Source organism: Mauremys reevesii, linkage group 1 (assembly GCF_016161935.1).
Source record: "Mauremys reevesii isolate NIE-2019 linkage group 1, ASM1616193v1, whole genome shotgun sequence".
Lineage (NCBI taxonomy): Eukaryota > Metazoa > Chordata > Testudines > Geoemydidae > Mauremys > Mauremys reevesii.
Genome location: NC_052623.1, coordinates 201,629,855 through 201,645,199, shown reverse-complemented (window position 1 = coordinate 201,645,199; position 15,345 = coordinate 201,629,855). Strand labels below are relative to the sequence as shown.

The 15,345-nt window shown below is 42.3% G+C and overlaps 1 protein-coding gene across 3 annotated transcripts in view; it reads right to left on the bottom strand.

The window, feature by feature from the left end:
• Nucleotides 1–2,247, bottom strand: part of TOMM70 (translocase of outer mitochondrial membrane 70) — a 71,684-nt gene extending 69,437 nt beyond the window's left edge. For all 3 annotated transcript variants that reach the window (XM_039530812.1, XM_039530809.1, XM_039530819.1), the window contains exons 1-2: nucleotides 2,120–2,247; nucleotides 1,300–1,527 (exon numbers count right to left, since the gene is read on the bottom strand). Coding sequence is in view for 2 of the 3 variants with exons in the window: in XM_039530809.1 (XP_039386743.1) it covers nucleotides 1,300–1,344 (45 nt within the window). In the remaining variant the exon portion in view is untranslated. The remainder of the gene's footprint in view (nucleotides 1–1,299; nucleotides 1,528–2,119) is intronic.
• Nucleotides 2,248–15,345: the final 13,098 nt, after the last annotated feature.

Below are 15,345 nucleotides of genomic sequence, written 5' to 3'. Positions count from 1 at the left end.
TACAATGAAAGCTGGAGCAGTGATGCTGTAATCTTCCCCTTGTCTCTAAACTTTCTCTACACTATTCTTTTTAATCTCACTGTATTAATCCTATTCATTTTTGAGGTTCTACGTTCCTATGCCTGTTATGAAAGTCAGTTGACTAGTTGGTTGGTCAGATCATAGCACCCTGGGCCGGTTGAAGGACTAATATAAAAAAAAATTGCTTATGCAAAAGACATTTCAAGAAGACATATCAACAGAATGTAATTCCACTAGCAGTGGCTAAATTATGGCAGATGTAGTGATACAAAATGAGAAAAGGGAAGGAAATGATTGCAACTATAATCATACGCAATTCAAATCTAAAGCTGACTGTCATCTCATGTATCCCATAAAGTCAAATTATGCCCTTGAATGTGCATGCAGGAGTCTCACTGGTGTGGATGGGAGCAGCACGTGTCACAGGGCAGAATTTGGCCTGTTGCTTAGGGATTGCAGCATATACTGAGTTGATCAAGGGGATATTGCTGGTATGTCTAGAAGTGCCCTCCATCTATATTCTCTAGTCACTAAATCATTATGTGACGCAATTCCCAAGCTGTACATCAAATTCCATAGACCAAATTCTTCCATATCATCACTGATAGATTAGAAATATGGCATTCCCCAAGAATCAGCCCTATTTTCCACGTTGTTTAATGTACTCTCTCTATGAGGCCTTTTGGGAAGATTGTTTCTAGACACAGGGCAGAACATCATCAGGAGACTGATAGGTTACATCTTGTCCCAGGGTCATTGCACATTTGGTCCCTACTCTGACAGAATCTTTGAAAGGGTGCAGAAATGGTGTCTGATCCTAGAGGTATCTTATTGAGAGTAGGGAATATTTCTTTTTTGAGATAACAGGTTTTCTTCAACAAATACAGAAGAACCTCAGTTTTATGAATACCAATCATTTGAACAGCCAGTTATATGAACAATTTTTCCGGACAGGAAAAAAAAATCACAAAACAAAAGTTATATTGATGACGAATAAGTCAACATCCCTTCACATTCCCATGCCCTCAGTGCATTAAACATCATTTTGCCATGGTTTGAAGGACAAGAAGAAAGGGAGGCATGCACCACGCTGCAACTTATGCACCATACTTTTTGTAATCTTGAGATGTTCAATTTTATAAACGTTTTGATTTTATGAACTCTTCAGTCCCCAATTTGTTTGTAAAATAGGGGTTCTATTGTACATCTTCAGAAGCAGTTGTTTCTTAAAGCCTTCTGCCTTAGCAAAACCTTTAAGAAAGAAGAACATTTTCCTACCTGACGATCTAAGTTGACTATCTGTTGCTTAGTAGATCTATCCATGATTTGTGTGAGAGGCTCACAGTACTTCTTGTCTTATCAGTCAGGTAGATGTACATTTGGAACTCTGATTTCACTCCACCATCATTCACAGAAAAACTTCATTGCTCATGTTCTCTGGTCAAAATATCCTCTCTTAAGAACTAAACACAACAGGCTATTTTTTGTTGTTGATGTTGTTGTTCTCTAAAAATACAATAGTTGAAAATCAGAAAAGCTCTTCAGAAATTTCAAAACATCTCCATTTATGGAATATGAGAGTGAACTTCCACTCCCTTGCTTAGTCTGTTACCATTAATATATTTCAGAGAAAATCTCGGGAAATTAAGTTACACTGCACATTAGAACACTGATTCTGCAAACTCTTGGACACATGCTTAACTTTACTACCTTGAGTAGTTCCTGTGAGTAATTGTTTGTAGGATTGGGGCCTATGCTAATATTTTTTTCTGTCAAATAAAGTAACAAATATCTTAAGCAACAAATAGGAGAAAATGGGCATGTAATACAGTTAACTTTCTTAAAAGACATAATTTAAAAAAGAAATTAGCAAAGTGGAAATCAAAATAAAACAAAAATGGTGGAATAAATTTGATAGTGCATCTTTACTTATTTCAGATAGTTTACAGAAGGAGTGTTACCTGGAGCAGGGACTGAGCATCAGGAGTCATGGCTTTTATTTCTAGCTCTGCCACTGACCAGCTGAATGACTTTGGTCTGGTCATTTAATCTCTCTGGGCCTATTTAGACAATCTATAAAATGAGCACTAGTCATTACCTGTTATTCCAGGGCATTGCAAGGCTTAAAATTCCATCACCAAACTTTGTTAACCAGAAGACATGCTGAAAAAACTAAGCTGTTATAGCACCAGTGATAAAGGTCAAAGGGTGTTGCATCGGCTGGATTGTTTCATCACTGGTGATGTCATAAGACAATGAAGTTCATTCTTCTCTGTAGTATGGCTATATAAATTTTTCTCCCAGTAAAGAAATATATTTCTTTTATATCGTTAGATGTAGAAAACCCAATTTGGTCCTTAGATGCAGAAATGCAACTTCAGAAGTAGTAGTTCCCAAAAAGTTGGTCTATCCCCTTTCCTTTTTACCCAAGTTGTGTCACTGAGCGGGTGCATCCATCTATAGTAGAGGGTCAACGTATGAGTGGACTGTAGACAAAGTGAATAACTACACTGCTTATGTCCTTGCTTTTTACAGTGAGCATTGGTGGGATATGCAGCCTAGCCACATTAACTTATAGTTAATGAATGTTTTTTGATTTGTTTTGTTTTTTTGGGGGGGCAGAGATTTCTCAATTTTCTTAATAAATATCTACATTGATAATTATTCATATGTATCAGCTGTCAATATTGAAATAGATAGATAGATAAGATTAGATTAGATACCCCATACATCTCTCAAGCCTCCTCTCTGCTTTGCCTGCTGGGACCCCACACACTTGCACTACTACTCCAATTGCCTCCATGTTTCCCTGCACAATCCTGCTTCCCTTATCTTCCTAATTTTTCCACTTCAAAACATGCTCCCATCATAGGTCCTACCATTCCTCCTATTTCCCTACCACACTGTATTATTAAACTGCTGCTTAAACCCCTGAATTTGGGTTACCAAATACAGTATTTTCCTACGTAACCCTGGGTACAAGAATTGGTGTTGATACATACTAACATAGAGACAGAGGGAAATGCTGAAACAATTAAATTTGCAAAGGGGGGTATATAGTAGAAAGAAGGAACTGTGTGGAGGGTGGACAGTAATATGCTGTCAGTGTGCCTAACATACCCACCCTGTCAGCAGTGACTTTAATTCTGGAAAAGAAAGAGTTAAGTGAGTTAGCATTGACTCACTGTTGCAGAATAAACTGAGACTTGGCTAGACTGGCCTGCTTTCAGGAGATAATCTGTTGCAAACACCAGCTCTGTTTTGGTTGGGAGGAAGTTGAAGTGGGACTGAGCCTGGGGAGCAGGCTTGGCCGGAGAGATCCTGTGATGAACCCAGGATCCCAGGGTGGCTTGTCCGTGGGAAATTATTCCAGTGAGGTCAGAATCAAGAAGAGGTAAATATGTGAGAGGTTGTGGTGTCCAGTGTGAACAGAGGAGAACCTTTGAGGAATGACTTTGGGTAGAGCTTGAAGACCCTGGAGTCTTGTTTGAAGTGTGGTGGGTGTGATGGGTTGGATCACAGAAAACCCCTTGGGAACTGCCAACTGACGTGCTGAGACTACTTCTGAGCTGTTTCCCCTGCCAGCCTGGGACTTCAGAACATTTCCTGGTTTGAGCCAGGCACGTTAGCCTGCTGCAAACCCAGGCCCAGGTCTGAACAACGTCCCCCCAAATTACAGGCTTAACTGAAAACAGCTTAAGAAGTGTTCCTGTCTCCAACACTCAGATGCCCAACTCCCAATGGGGTCTAAACCCCAAATAAATCTGCTTTACCCTGTATGAAGCTTTTACAGGGTAAACTTATAAATTGTCCACCCTCTATAATACTGATAGAGAGAGATGCACAGCTGTCCTCTCCCCCACCCCCGGTAGTAAGACATACTCTGGGTTAATTAATAAATAAAAAATAAGGTTATTAAATACAAGAAGTAGGATTTAAGTGGTTCCAAGTAATAACAGACAGAACAAAGTGAATTACCAAGCAAAATACAATCAAACAGGCAAGCCTATGCCTAATACAGTAAGAAACTGAATACAGATAAAATCTTACCCTCAGAGATGTTCCAATAAACCTCTTTTACAGACTAGTCTCCTTCTAGTCTGGGTCCAGCAATCACTCACACCCCTGTGGTTACTGTCCTTTGTTCCAGTTTCTTTCAGGAATCCTTTGGGGGTGGATTGGCTATCTCTTGAGCCAGATGAAGACAAAATGGAGGGGTCTCCTAGGGGTTTAAATAGACTTTCTCTTGTGGGTGGACACCCCTCCCTTGTGTAAGTAGCAGCAAATCCTGTGGGCACCTTATGACTAGACTACTTTTTTTTTGCAGCAGCTTTGTGTGTGGTGAAACTTCTTCTCTTCATAAAAGCCACAAAAGCCATGCTGCAAAACGTCCTGTATCTCTAAGGTCTTATGCCTTCTTCTTTCTACTTCTCTCTCTGATACTTGTCCCCCTGTGTAGAATCCCAGCTACAAGATGGAGTTCTGGAGTCAAAGAAGCTGCCCAAATGCCTTACTAAGGTAACTTAAAATCAAATAAGTACACAGCCAATATTCATAACTTTGAATACAAAAAGGATATGTGCATACAAATAGTATGAGTATATTCAGTAGATCATTACCTTTACAGAGATATGTTACATGGCATATGTAGCATAAAACATATTCCAGTTATGTCATAGGTACATTCATAAGCATATTTCCATAAAGCATTATAGGGTGCAATGTCACACCCTCCTCCTGAACTTACTGCCAGAGGCTTGGACACTGTCCACAGCGGAGGCAGTATACCTAAAATTCCTCTTTTCTGGACAGGGCATCTGCTACCCAGTTCTCCTATCCTTTAATATGCATAATCTTCATTTCAAATTCCTGCAGGACCAGGCTCCAGCGTAGCAGTTGGAGTTTGTGCCCTTAGTCTGGTGAAGCCATACCAAAGGTGAATGGTCAGTTAGAATTCTGAACCTCCTATTAAAGAGGTAAGTCCTTCGTTGTTTGACAGCCCACACAATGGCATAGCACTCCTTCTCTATGACAGAATAATTCTGTTTGGCAGGAGACAGCTTTTTGCTCAGGAAGGCAATGGGATGCTTCTTGCTGTCTTCCCCTGTCTGCATCAGCACAGCACCCAACCCTGTGTCTGATGCTTCAGTACACAATTCGAAAGGCTTATCGAAGTCAGGGCTGGCTAGCACAGGCTCCACAGACAGGAGTGCTTTTACCTTGTTGAAGCCTTCCTGGCACGCCTCTGACCAAATTGCCTTATTAGGTTGATGCTTTTTACATAAGTCTGTGATTGGGGATACATCATTGAACCCCTCTACAAACCTTTTGTAATAGTTTGCCAAGCCTATGAAGGATTGGACTTGCCTTTTAGCTGGGGTATGGGCCATTTTACGATGGCTTCCACCTTCAGAGGGTTGGGGGATATTTTACCCCCACACACACCCAGGGGCCCAGATAAGGGACTTTGGCTGCCCCTATCTTGCACTTAGAGGGTTTTACAGTTAGCCCAGCTTCTTTGAGCTTCGATAGCACAACTTCCAGGTGCTCCTTGTGGTCACCCCAGGTGTTGCTGAATACAGCAATGTCATCTCTGTATGCCCTAGCATAATTCTGCAAACCATTTAACACTTCGTTGACCAGTCTCTGGAAGGTCGCACCAGCCTTTACCAGACCAAAAGGTAACACTGTTAATTCATAGAGCCCTATATCAATGATAGAAGCTGTTTTTTGTTGTGCCTCCCCCGCCAAAGGGATCTGCCAGTAACCTTTGGTTAGATCAAAGGTACTAAGGTACTTGCCTTGGCCAGGGCCAGTGCAAGGAAGTTTCACGCCCTAGGAGAAACTTCCCCCTTGCACCAGCCCCCCACCCAGCTAACTCCCGCTCCCCGTGGCAGCTAACCCTGCCCGGGGAGACCCCCGCCATGGCAGCTAACCCCGCCTGGAGAGACTCCCCCCTTCCGTGGAAGCTAACTCCGCCCGGGGAGCTCCCCCCCGCGGCAGATAATCCCACCTGGGGAGCCCGCCCCAGCTCACCTCGGCTCCACCTCCTCCGCTGAGCACGCCGGTGCCGCTCTAATTCTCCTCCCCTCCCAGGCTTGCGGCGCCGATTGGAGGAGACTTAGAGCGGGGGCTGTGTGCTCAGCGGAGGAGGCAGAGTGGAGGTGATCTGGAGCGGGGAATGGTTCCTCTGTGCACCCCCCGCCCCCGTTACGGCGGGCGGCCCTCCCCTTGCCCCAGCTCAGCTCCACTCCACCTCCTTGCCTGAGTGGGCTTTTAGGCACCTCCAACCACTAGGCGCCCTAGGCAGCCGCCTAGTTTGCCTAAATGGTTGCACCGGCCCTGGGCTTGGCTCAGCACATCCAGCATGTCATTAATTCTTGGCATGCGGGTATGCATCTGTTACAGTGACAGCATTGAGTTTTCTATAGTCTACACAAAATCTAATGGTGCCATCCCTTTTGGGGACCAAGACCACAGGGGAAGCCCATGCACTGTCAGAATCCTTAATCACCCCCAGGTCCAACATGCTTTGTATCTCAGCCTGAATTTGCTCCTTCACCTTGCCGGTGGCCCTAAAAGGCCTGGAAGGAGGAGGCTGAGCTCCTTTCGTGAGGATTCTATGGGACAGCAAGTGTGTTCTCCCTGGTTTGTTGGAAAATACCTCACTGTACCTTTGCAGCATGGACAATGCTTCCTTCCTTTCGACAGGTGTCAGCTTATTACAGATTTTCATACTTTCCAGGGTTGACCCATCTTGGCATTCAGCCATCAGATCAGTGAGTAGGTGTGCCTCAGTTTTCCCTTTGATACAACAGGTCATGTTTACCCCGGCCATTCTACTGTGATAGGCCTTGAGTCTGTTTACATGTACCAATTGGGGCACAGCATCATCCAGGGGCTTTTGAACTTTATAAGTGTCCTCCCTTGCCACTTCCACCACTTTAAAGGGCCCCTCCCAGGAGTTTTGCATCATGACCTTTTTTACAGGGCTGAATACCATGACCAAATCTCCTATGTCAAAAGTGCATTTACAAGTATTTTTATCATACCATGCCTTTTTGGTTGGCCTGACTGCTCTGGAGGTTGTTTTGGACAATTTCCATCATGTCTTTCAACTCCCTCATGAACCTCTGGACATACTTAGTCACGGGTTCCTCCTTCACCGTGTTGCATAGTTTGAAGCATCATCAATAGGCATCTTACTGAATATGTCTAGAGCTCTGCCAGTCAATTTTGTTATCAATGTGACCATCTTTTGATCTTCAGGGATAGCATAGAGGGTGCATAGTCTCTCAAAGGTGATGAAATATTTGGCAATATCGCTGGATTTGTCATATTGTGGACATAGTCGCTCCCATTTGTGGATTTTTGGGGAAGTGGAGCCAGCAGCTGGAGGGTTTGTCTCTTCCACTCCATAACAGCCAGTTCATGCTTCTGGGCCTCAATCTGGGCCTATATTTCTCTGTCTCTTAACTCCAGGGCTCTTTTATGGGCAGCCTCCTCCCTGGCTGCCTCTGCATTAATTTCCATTTGTTTTAATTCCATCAGTCTTTTATGTTCATTTTCTTTCTCAGCCATTTGCAACCTGTGCAGTTCAGCTTTTTCTGAGCCTCACTCTCATCCATGTTTCTGATTTTCCTGCCTCTATTCCCTTCCCTGAAATAAGCAAACAGAAAATAACAAACCAGTAGCCACTTTGTCTGCTCTCTGTTCAGGCACCACACCCAAAACTCACTTAAAATCACTACCAATATCTCAAAACAATGAGCTGTGCAGATCCTGCCGACTACGTCACTGTGACAGGTTGGATCACAGAAAATCCCTTGGGAACTGTCAACTGATGTATTGAGACTACTTCTGAGCCGTTTCCCCTGCCAGCCTGGGACTTCAGAACACTTCCTGGTTTGAGCCAGGCATGGTAGCCTGCTGAAAACTCAGGCCCAAGTCTGAACAACGTCCCCCCAAACTAAAGGCTTAACTGAAAACAGCCTAAGAAGTGTTCCTGTCTCCAACACTCAGATGCCCAACTCCCAATGGGGTCCAAACCCCAAATAAATCTGTTTTACCCTGTATAAAACGTATACAGGGTAAACTTATAAATTGTCCACCCTCTATAATACTGATAGAGAGAGATGCACAGCTATTCCCTCCCCCCCCCCGTCCCAGGTAGTAAGACATACTCTGGGTTAATTAATAAATAAAAAATAAGGTTATTAAATACAAGAAGTAGGATTTAAGTGGTTCCAAGTAATAACAGACAGAACAAAGTGAATTACCAAGCAAAATACAATCAAACAGGCAAGCCTATGCCTAATACAGTAAGAAACTGAATACAGATAAAATCTCACCCTCAGAGATGTTCCAATAAACCTCTTTTACAGACTAGTCTCCTTCTAGTCTGGGTCCAGCAATCACTCACACCCCTGTGGTTACTGTCCTTTGTTCCAGTTTCTTTCAGGTATCCTTTGGGGGTGGAGAGGCTCTCTCTTGAGCCAGCTGAAGACAAAATGGAGGGGTCTCCCAGGGGTTTAAATAGACTTTCTCTTGTGGGTGGACACCTCTCCCTCCCTCCCCCTGTGTAGAATTCCAGCTATAAGATAAAGTTTTGGAGTCACATGGGCAAGTCACATGTCCATGCATGACTCAGAACTTACAGGTAGAAGCCATGGTTCACATGCTACCTTGAACGTTCTCATGTAGACTTCTTATGTGGATTGGAGCCTTCCAAGATCCATTGTCTGGTAAGTGCTTCTTGACTGGGCACTTAACTTGCCAATTCCTTTCTAAAGAAGCTGACCAAATGCCTTACTAAGGCTATTTAAAATCAAACATGTATACAACCAATATTCATAACTTCAAATACAACGATACTGTGATCACTTTCACCCAAGCTGCCTTCCACTTTCAAATTCTCAACCAGTTCCTCCCTATTTGTCAAAATCAAGTCTAGAACAGCCTCTCCCCTAGTAGCTGTCTCCAGCTTCTGAAATAAAAAATTGTCTCCAATACATTCCAAGAACTTGTTAGATAATCTGGGCCCTGCTGTGTTATTTTCCCAACAGATGATCTGGGTAGTTGAAGTCCCCCATCACCACCAAGTCCTGCTGTGCTTTGGATGACTTTTTTTAGCTGTTTAAAAAAAGCCTCATCCACCTCTTCTTCCTGGTTAGGTGGTCTGTAGTAGACCCCTACCATGACATCACCCTTGGTTTTTATCCCATTTATTCTTACCCAGAGACTTTCAACAAGTCTATCTCCTATTTCCATCTCAACCTCAGTCCAAGTGTATACATTTTTAACATATAAGGCAATACCTCCTCCCTTTTTTCCCTGTATGTCCTTCCTGAGCAAGCTGTACCCTTCTATACCAATATTCCAGTCATGTGTATTATCACACCCAGTCTCTGTGATGCCAACTATGTCATAGTTGTGTTTATTTACTAGCATTTCGGGTTCTTCCTGATTATTCCCCATATTTCTTGCATTAGCACACAGCCATCTAAGATACTGATTTGATTTCCCCACCCCACCAGTTCTGTCTTGTCTCTCCTTTATCCTTGCTATAACAGCCCACATTCCAAACCGTCTCCATGTTCTTGACTTACCTGTGGGCTTTGGTCACCTGTCCCCTTCAAACCTAGTTTAAAGCCCTTGTCAGTAGGTTAGCCAGTCTGTATCCAAATATGCTTTTCCCCTTCCTCGATAGGTGGACCCCATCTCTGCTTAACAGTCCTTCTTCCTGAAACTGTGGTCAAGGAAGCTGAAGCCCTCCTGGTGACACCATCCTCACAGCCAGGCGTTCACCTCCAGGATGTATCTGTCTCTGCCTGGGCCACGAAGAGGACACCACCTGTGAATTCATCTTGGCTTTGCCAAATTGTCATCATCAAACAAACACAACATTAACTAACATTTTGATACTTCAGAAATGTTTTGATTTTGCAGATCAAAATAACTTTTAATTTAAAAACTTTGTTTAATAATATTAAACAATCAGAAACAGTTAAAACGGGTGAAATTGAAATTTTTGATTTTGTCAAAACCAAAAAATGACCCCAAACATTTTTTTCCCCTTTTTGATTCACCAAAAATTTTTATACATTGTTTTCAGGTGGACCTCACAAGATTTTATTTAAATCGCCAGTGAACTGAACCATCCATTATTTGCTCAGCTCTAGTGGCAGTGCCATGAGAAGCCTTTGCTGTACTTATGTATAGACATAGCGCTCTGTCCATCCCTGGCTGCCTGCACAGTTACAATCCTACTCTGGCCCTCCCCAAAAAGTATTTTTACTCTCTCTCTCCCTCTCTCTCTCTCTCTCTCTCTCACACACACACACACACACACACACACACACACACACACACACGGAACCTCCCTGATGTTCTCCAAATCCTGCTTTCTCTGTCTGGGTCCCTGCTTACACACGTCTCATATTGTCTCTAGAACCCACCCCAATATCCCTGCTGGCCAGCCTGCTTTCCTGACTCACCAAAAGTATGTGCCGAGGACAGCTAGTGAGTCAGAGGTAAAGCTGGCTGGAAGAAACATTGATGAAAAGGAAATTGCATCACAAAAATAAGGTTAAAATAACATTAAGGTTGCAAAGTCAGGAAATGCCTAAACTGAAATCTCCTTGCAAACCTTAACACGGTCCCTTCATATGTATTATAATACCATCTTTAATTACATGATCACATCCTATTTTTTCCCCCATAGCACCCTGTCTCCAGTGCTTAGAGAACAAATTGGGTCTCTTGATTCAGTGTGTGGCTTCAGGCCTTATTTGCCATACTTTCCATCCAAATCCCACTCTGAATACAGAAATATTATTTTTTTCATGGTATGGTATTCTCAGCTGTAGTATCTGAGGGCTTCATAAACATTAATTAATCTTCACAAAACCTTTGGGGGTAAGGTGGTATCTCCATTTTTCTGAAGGGGAACTGAGTCACAGAAATTCAGATCAAAATTACCCATAACCTAGGGCCAGACTCTTTTAAGATTATTTTGCATTTTATATCACTTTATAAGGTTGCAAGCCCAGCTCCAAATAATTTCAATTGGAGTCATGCGTACATATCACATCTGCAAATCTGACCCCCCAGGTGTCTTTTATTGGGCACTCAAAACAAGAACACACAAATTAGTGACCACCTGTGAACATTTTGGTTTAAGGGACTTGCCTACCATCACATAGGAACTTTGTGTCTGAGACAGGGATAGAATCTAATTCTTCTGTATGGCATTCTACTTCCTTAGCCAAGAGGCCATCCTGTCTCTTGCTAGAATCCTCTGCTTCACTCACCACACACCTTCCAATTTTTGCAATAAATAAGCGAGGGGGGCAACATACAACAGCTCCTTTCACTACACAACCCTGATTCTTCATCAGAGCAGATTCATCCTGTGCACTGAATGAGGCAGAGGTTCCATGGGGAGAGGGGGGAGTATATTATTTATGAAACTAAAGACTGTATTAGAACACATACACACAAGGGGGATGAGTTAAGGTTGCACAGGCAACTGTAAATCGGGCATTTCCTAACTTTTAAGTGCTGGACTTTGCAACCTTAACTTTCTCTTCATGTAGCTATTTTGGGATGTGATTCCTAAGTCTTTAAAAAAGCAAACTAGGAAGAAAAAATATTCTAACGTGGAAACTTCAGGAGGATTGGAACCTTTAGATCCACAGCACAACCACTGCCACCTGAGTTAATAGAATATAAATAGTAACAGTAATAGACTATTATTGTCAATGTGGACCAACCACTGTACAAGTGGCCACAGCTATTGGCTGATATCAGAGGGATTTTGCGATTCACAACTCCTGGGTTCAATTCCAGGTTCTGTAGTCTAGTAGTTATTTACCCTTGTTCTTTTCTCTCTGCTCCTGTCCCCCATTCCCCTTCTCCCTCCAGCTCTTGCTCCTCACCCTTATGTTTTTGAACCAGTGTGCTTCATTGGTCTCCTCCATGCTGCCGGGTGCCAGCAGGAGGGGGTTTGATGGTACTGAAGAGAGAGAGTCTCCCTGCTCCCAGTTCTGGTGCCCAGCATCAGAGCAGCAGCTGGGAAGAGAAAATCCTAATTCTGAATTATATCAATTTAGGTTGTGTTACTGTAGCAAAAAATCCAGTGAAGTAAAGGCTGTATGACTAGGCTGTGATGCTGGCAAACTGTCATGGGAGGCTAGGTTGTGTGGAGATCACTAAACTTTTTAATTTTGATCTAAATCAAATCTCAAGCATGAGAGAGAGAGAGTGAGAGAACACACCATTTTCACAATGTTGTACATTTTTTCTACTTCTAATAATTTGTATGCTTCTGACCCATGTGTAATAGAAACTACAGCAAACAGAAATAAAGTTCAAATTTGCCTTTGTTAAATGTCAGCATTTATATTGGCATTTCACTGAGAAAAATCTCACGAACAGGCACTCTGCTTCCTTTTTATGTTTTTGTACACTGTCCAGATAACACTCCTTTAAGCTGAAGTCTCATCATTACCAAACTGGACATTTTTATAGTGGGAAGTGACTGAGTAACTTGCTCTTCCATTTTATAATCCACACTTTTTTATTTTAAGGGCACTTGAGAAATGGAAATCTGATAGTTGGAATCACATGGAATTACTAGGATTTACCATACTGGAGAAGGCACATAGTCTGATTGCATAATCATCCAATGAGGGAAAAGAAACAATATAATATGCTATCGTAATCAGACCTAATCCATGCAGTTCAAATTCTGAATACTTGCACAGAACTCTTCATACCATGAAGATAAAAATCACAAAAAAGCCAAACCAAAACAAAAGTCAGGCAAGTTTAAATAACCAGTTCACTGGAGGGATTCATTATCATGTTGTGAACATTCTGCAAGCAGAAAAAAGGTGAAATTCATCCACTAAATTATTCCCTACAAATTAGTCACATGGCCTTAATAACCAGTTACATATTTTTACACTTTTTATTGTATTGTAGAGGATAATCTTGAACAAGTAGGAGTTGGACTAGACAACCTAACACGTATTTTCCACCTATATAGTAGATTTTACATGCTTAAACTGTCTTGAAGGAATTTGTCCTTTGTAATTATTTAACAGAATATGTCTTACGTTACCCTGGAGTCTTCTTTTAAGTGAGAAAAATGTTAAACAATTTTTGTTGCTTCATTTAACCAAATATGATCACGATGAGTGTATAACCCATTCAGAGGTTGGCAGAAATGAGCTTACCTATCCCTCTGCTAGAGAAGGAAACATGGTTGTCTTCTGTGAGTACAGGATTTTGGGGTTGGGCGAGGTGTAGCAAGGTTGGACTAGCAACTGTGGGGAATTAATTCCCTGCCATCACACTATATAAGAGGAATGTGGGCACCCTGTGTTCTGGGGTTAGTTGTAACTGAGAGGAGAGCTAAGAAGGATTGGGCCTCCTGAACCTGGCAGAAATTAGTTGTGCTTTAGACCTTTCTTTGGACTTGGCTAAAACAATCATGTTCCTGCTTTGGCTAAGGGAAGCCCTGTTGTCTCCTAGTCCTTAGACCTTAAAGCAGGGGTAGTCAATAGGCAGACCATGGACCAAATCCAGATTGCCAGACGCTTTTGAACGGACCCCCAAACCTTTTTATTTACCTATTATTATCATTATTGTTATTTTTTTTACATTTTCCCTGGTATCTGGACCTTGACTATACCTTGACCAAGCAATCTGGACCTTGACAAAAAATAATTGTCTATCCCTGCCCTAAAGACACTACAGGATATTCTTGTTTACTTTTTGGTTTTTACAGTAACACATACCACAAGAGCATTCAGACTCCCCCTAGGGGTGCAGAATCCTTTGCTGCCTGGCTGGTCAGAGTATTCTCACAAGGGGGAACACTTTGCTTAAAAGGAAAAGAAAAGAGGTGAGTGTATATAAGATGAAGATGGTGAATCCCAGAAGGGCAGAGATCACTGCTGCCAACACAAACACATCAGATAACTGGTAAACAGATGAGATAAGTGCACTCAGATTGAAGTAGTTTAGTCTGCCAGCAGCAGAAGTATATCCATTAGGCAGAGACGGTATCATTACATGAGAAGCACTCTACTGTCGGTTTTAAAATAAACTGCTAAAGAAGTACCTTCTGACCAGAAAGCAGGTCTGGATGCCATGTTGTATCCTGCTGTCATGTACCCTCAACAGACTTGCCAACTTATATTGTGGTTTGATTAGATGGCCTGGGGGGAGACAATTAACACTGTATTCTCACTTATAGGGTGATACCTTTTATTAAATTCTGACTGCACATGGCAGACTTGCCCCTCATTTGAAACTGAGGACAACTTGGAACTCTGCTTAGAGTGAGGTGGGAGTTCTGGTAAGTGCTTATATCACTATGCAGTTTGGAAGGGCAACTCCACTTGCCATATAAACTTGTATAAAAGGCACCTTCAGCAACTACTTATACAATATTATATGTAAGCAAGCATATTAATAATAGTATACTAGAGAGGGGGGGTGTGGATTTAGCCCTCTCAAAAGGATCCAGGGACAACCATAGTTTTAGGGGTGTATGGACTTATTCTAGACAGTCCCATAAAACAGATTATTTAGTAAAAGAGGTGAGATTAGCATCATAGGCTATTCTGGGCGCTTTGGAGGAGAGGGACTGCCACTCCAGCTTGTGTGTCCCTGGCTCTAAGGAGGAACTTTTAAAAACACCTGTTTACCAGAACTTCCTGGTAAACACTTGCAAGGCGAAACTCCCTCTGTTTAAGGCTTTTGAACTGTGTTGATAATCTCTGCCAGTTGATATTGTGCAAATAGTGTAAGGTATCCTTTATATTGTAATGTATTATTATGCTGTTAACAGTCTTTTCAGTTTATAATAATTCCTGGGTTCTATTCCTGGCTCTGCCATAGATTTTCTGTGTGACTATGGATAAGTCACCTAATCTTTCTGTGTCTCAGTTTCCACCTCTGTAAAATGGGCACAATAACCCTTGCCTACTTTTGTAAAGATCTTTATGATCTAGAAAAGGCACTTCTATTATAAAAAAAGTCACTTTTCTAGCTAATTAACCAGAGTGAATAGGGGGATAGGAACAAAAGAATGGTGATACTAGGTCAGACCAATGGTCCATCGAGCCCAGTATCTGGCGACAGTGGTCAATGCCAAGTGCTTCAGAGGGAATGAACAGAACAGGTAATCATCAGGTGATCCATCCCGTTGTCCACTCGCTGTTTAGGCACATCCACAGCATGGGGTTGCATCCCTGACCATCTTGGCTAATAGCCATTGATGATCTAGCCTCCGTGAACTTATCTAAGGGT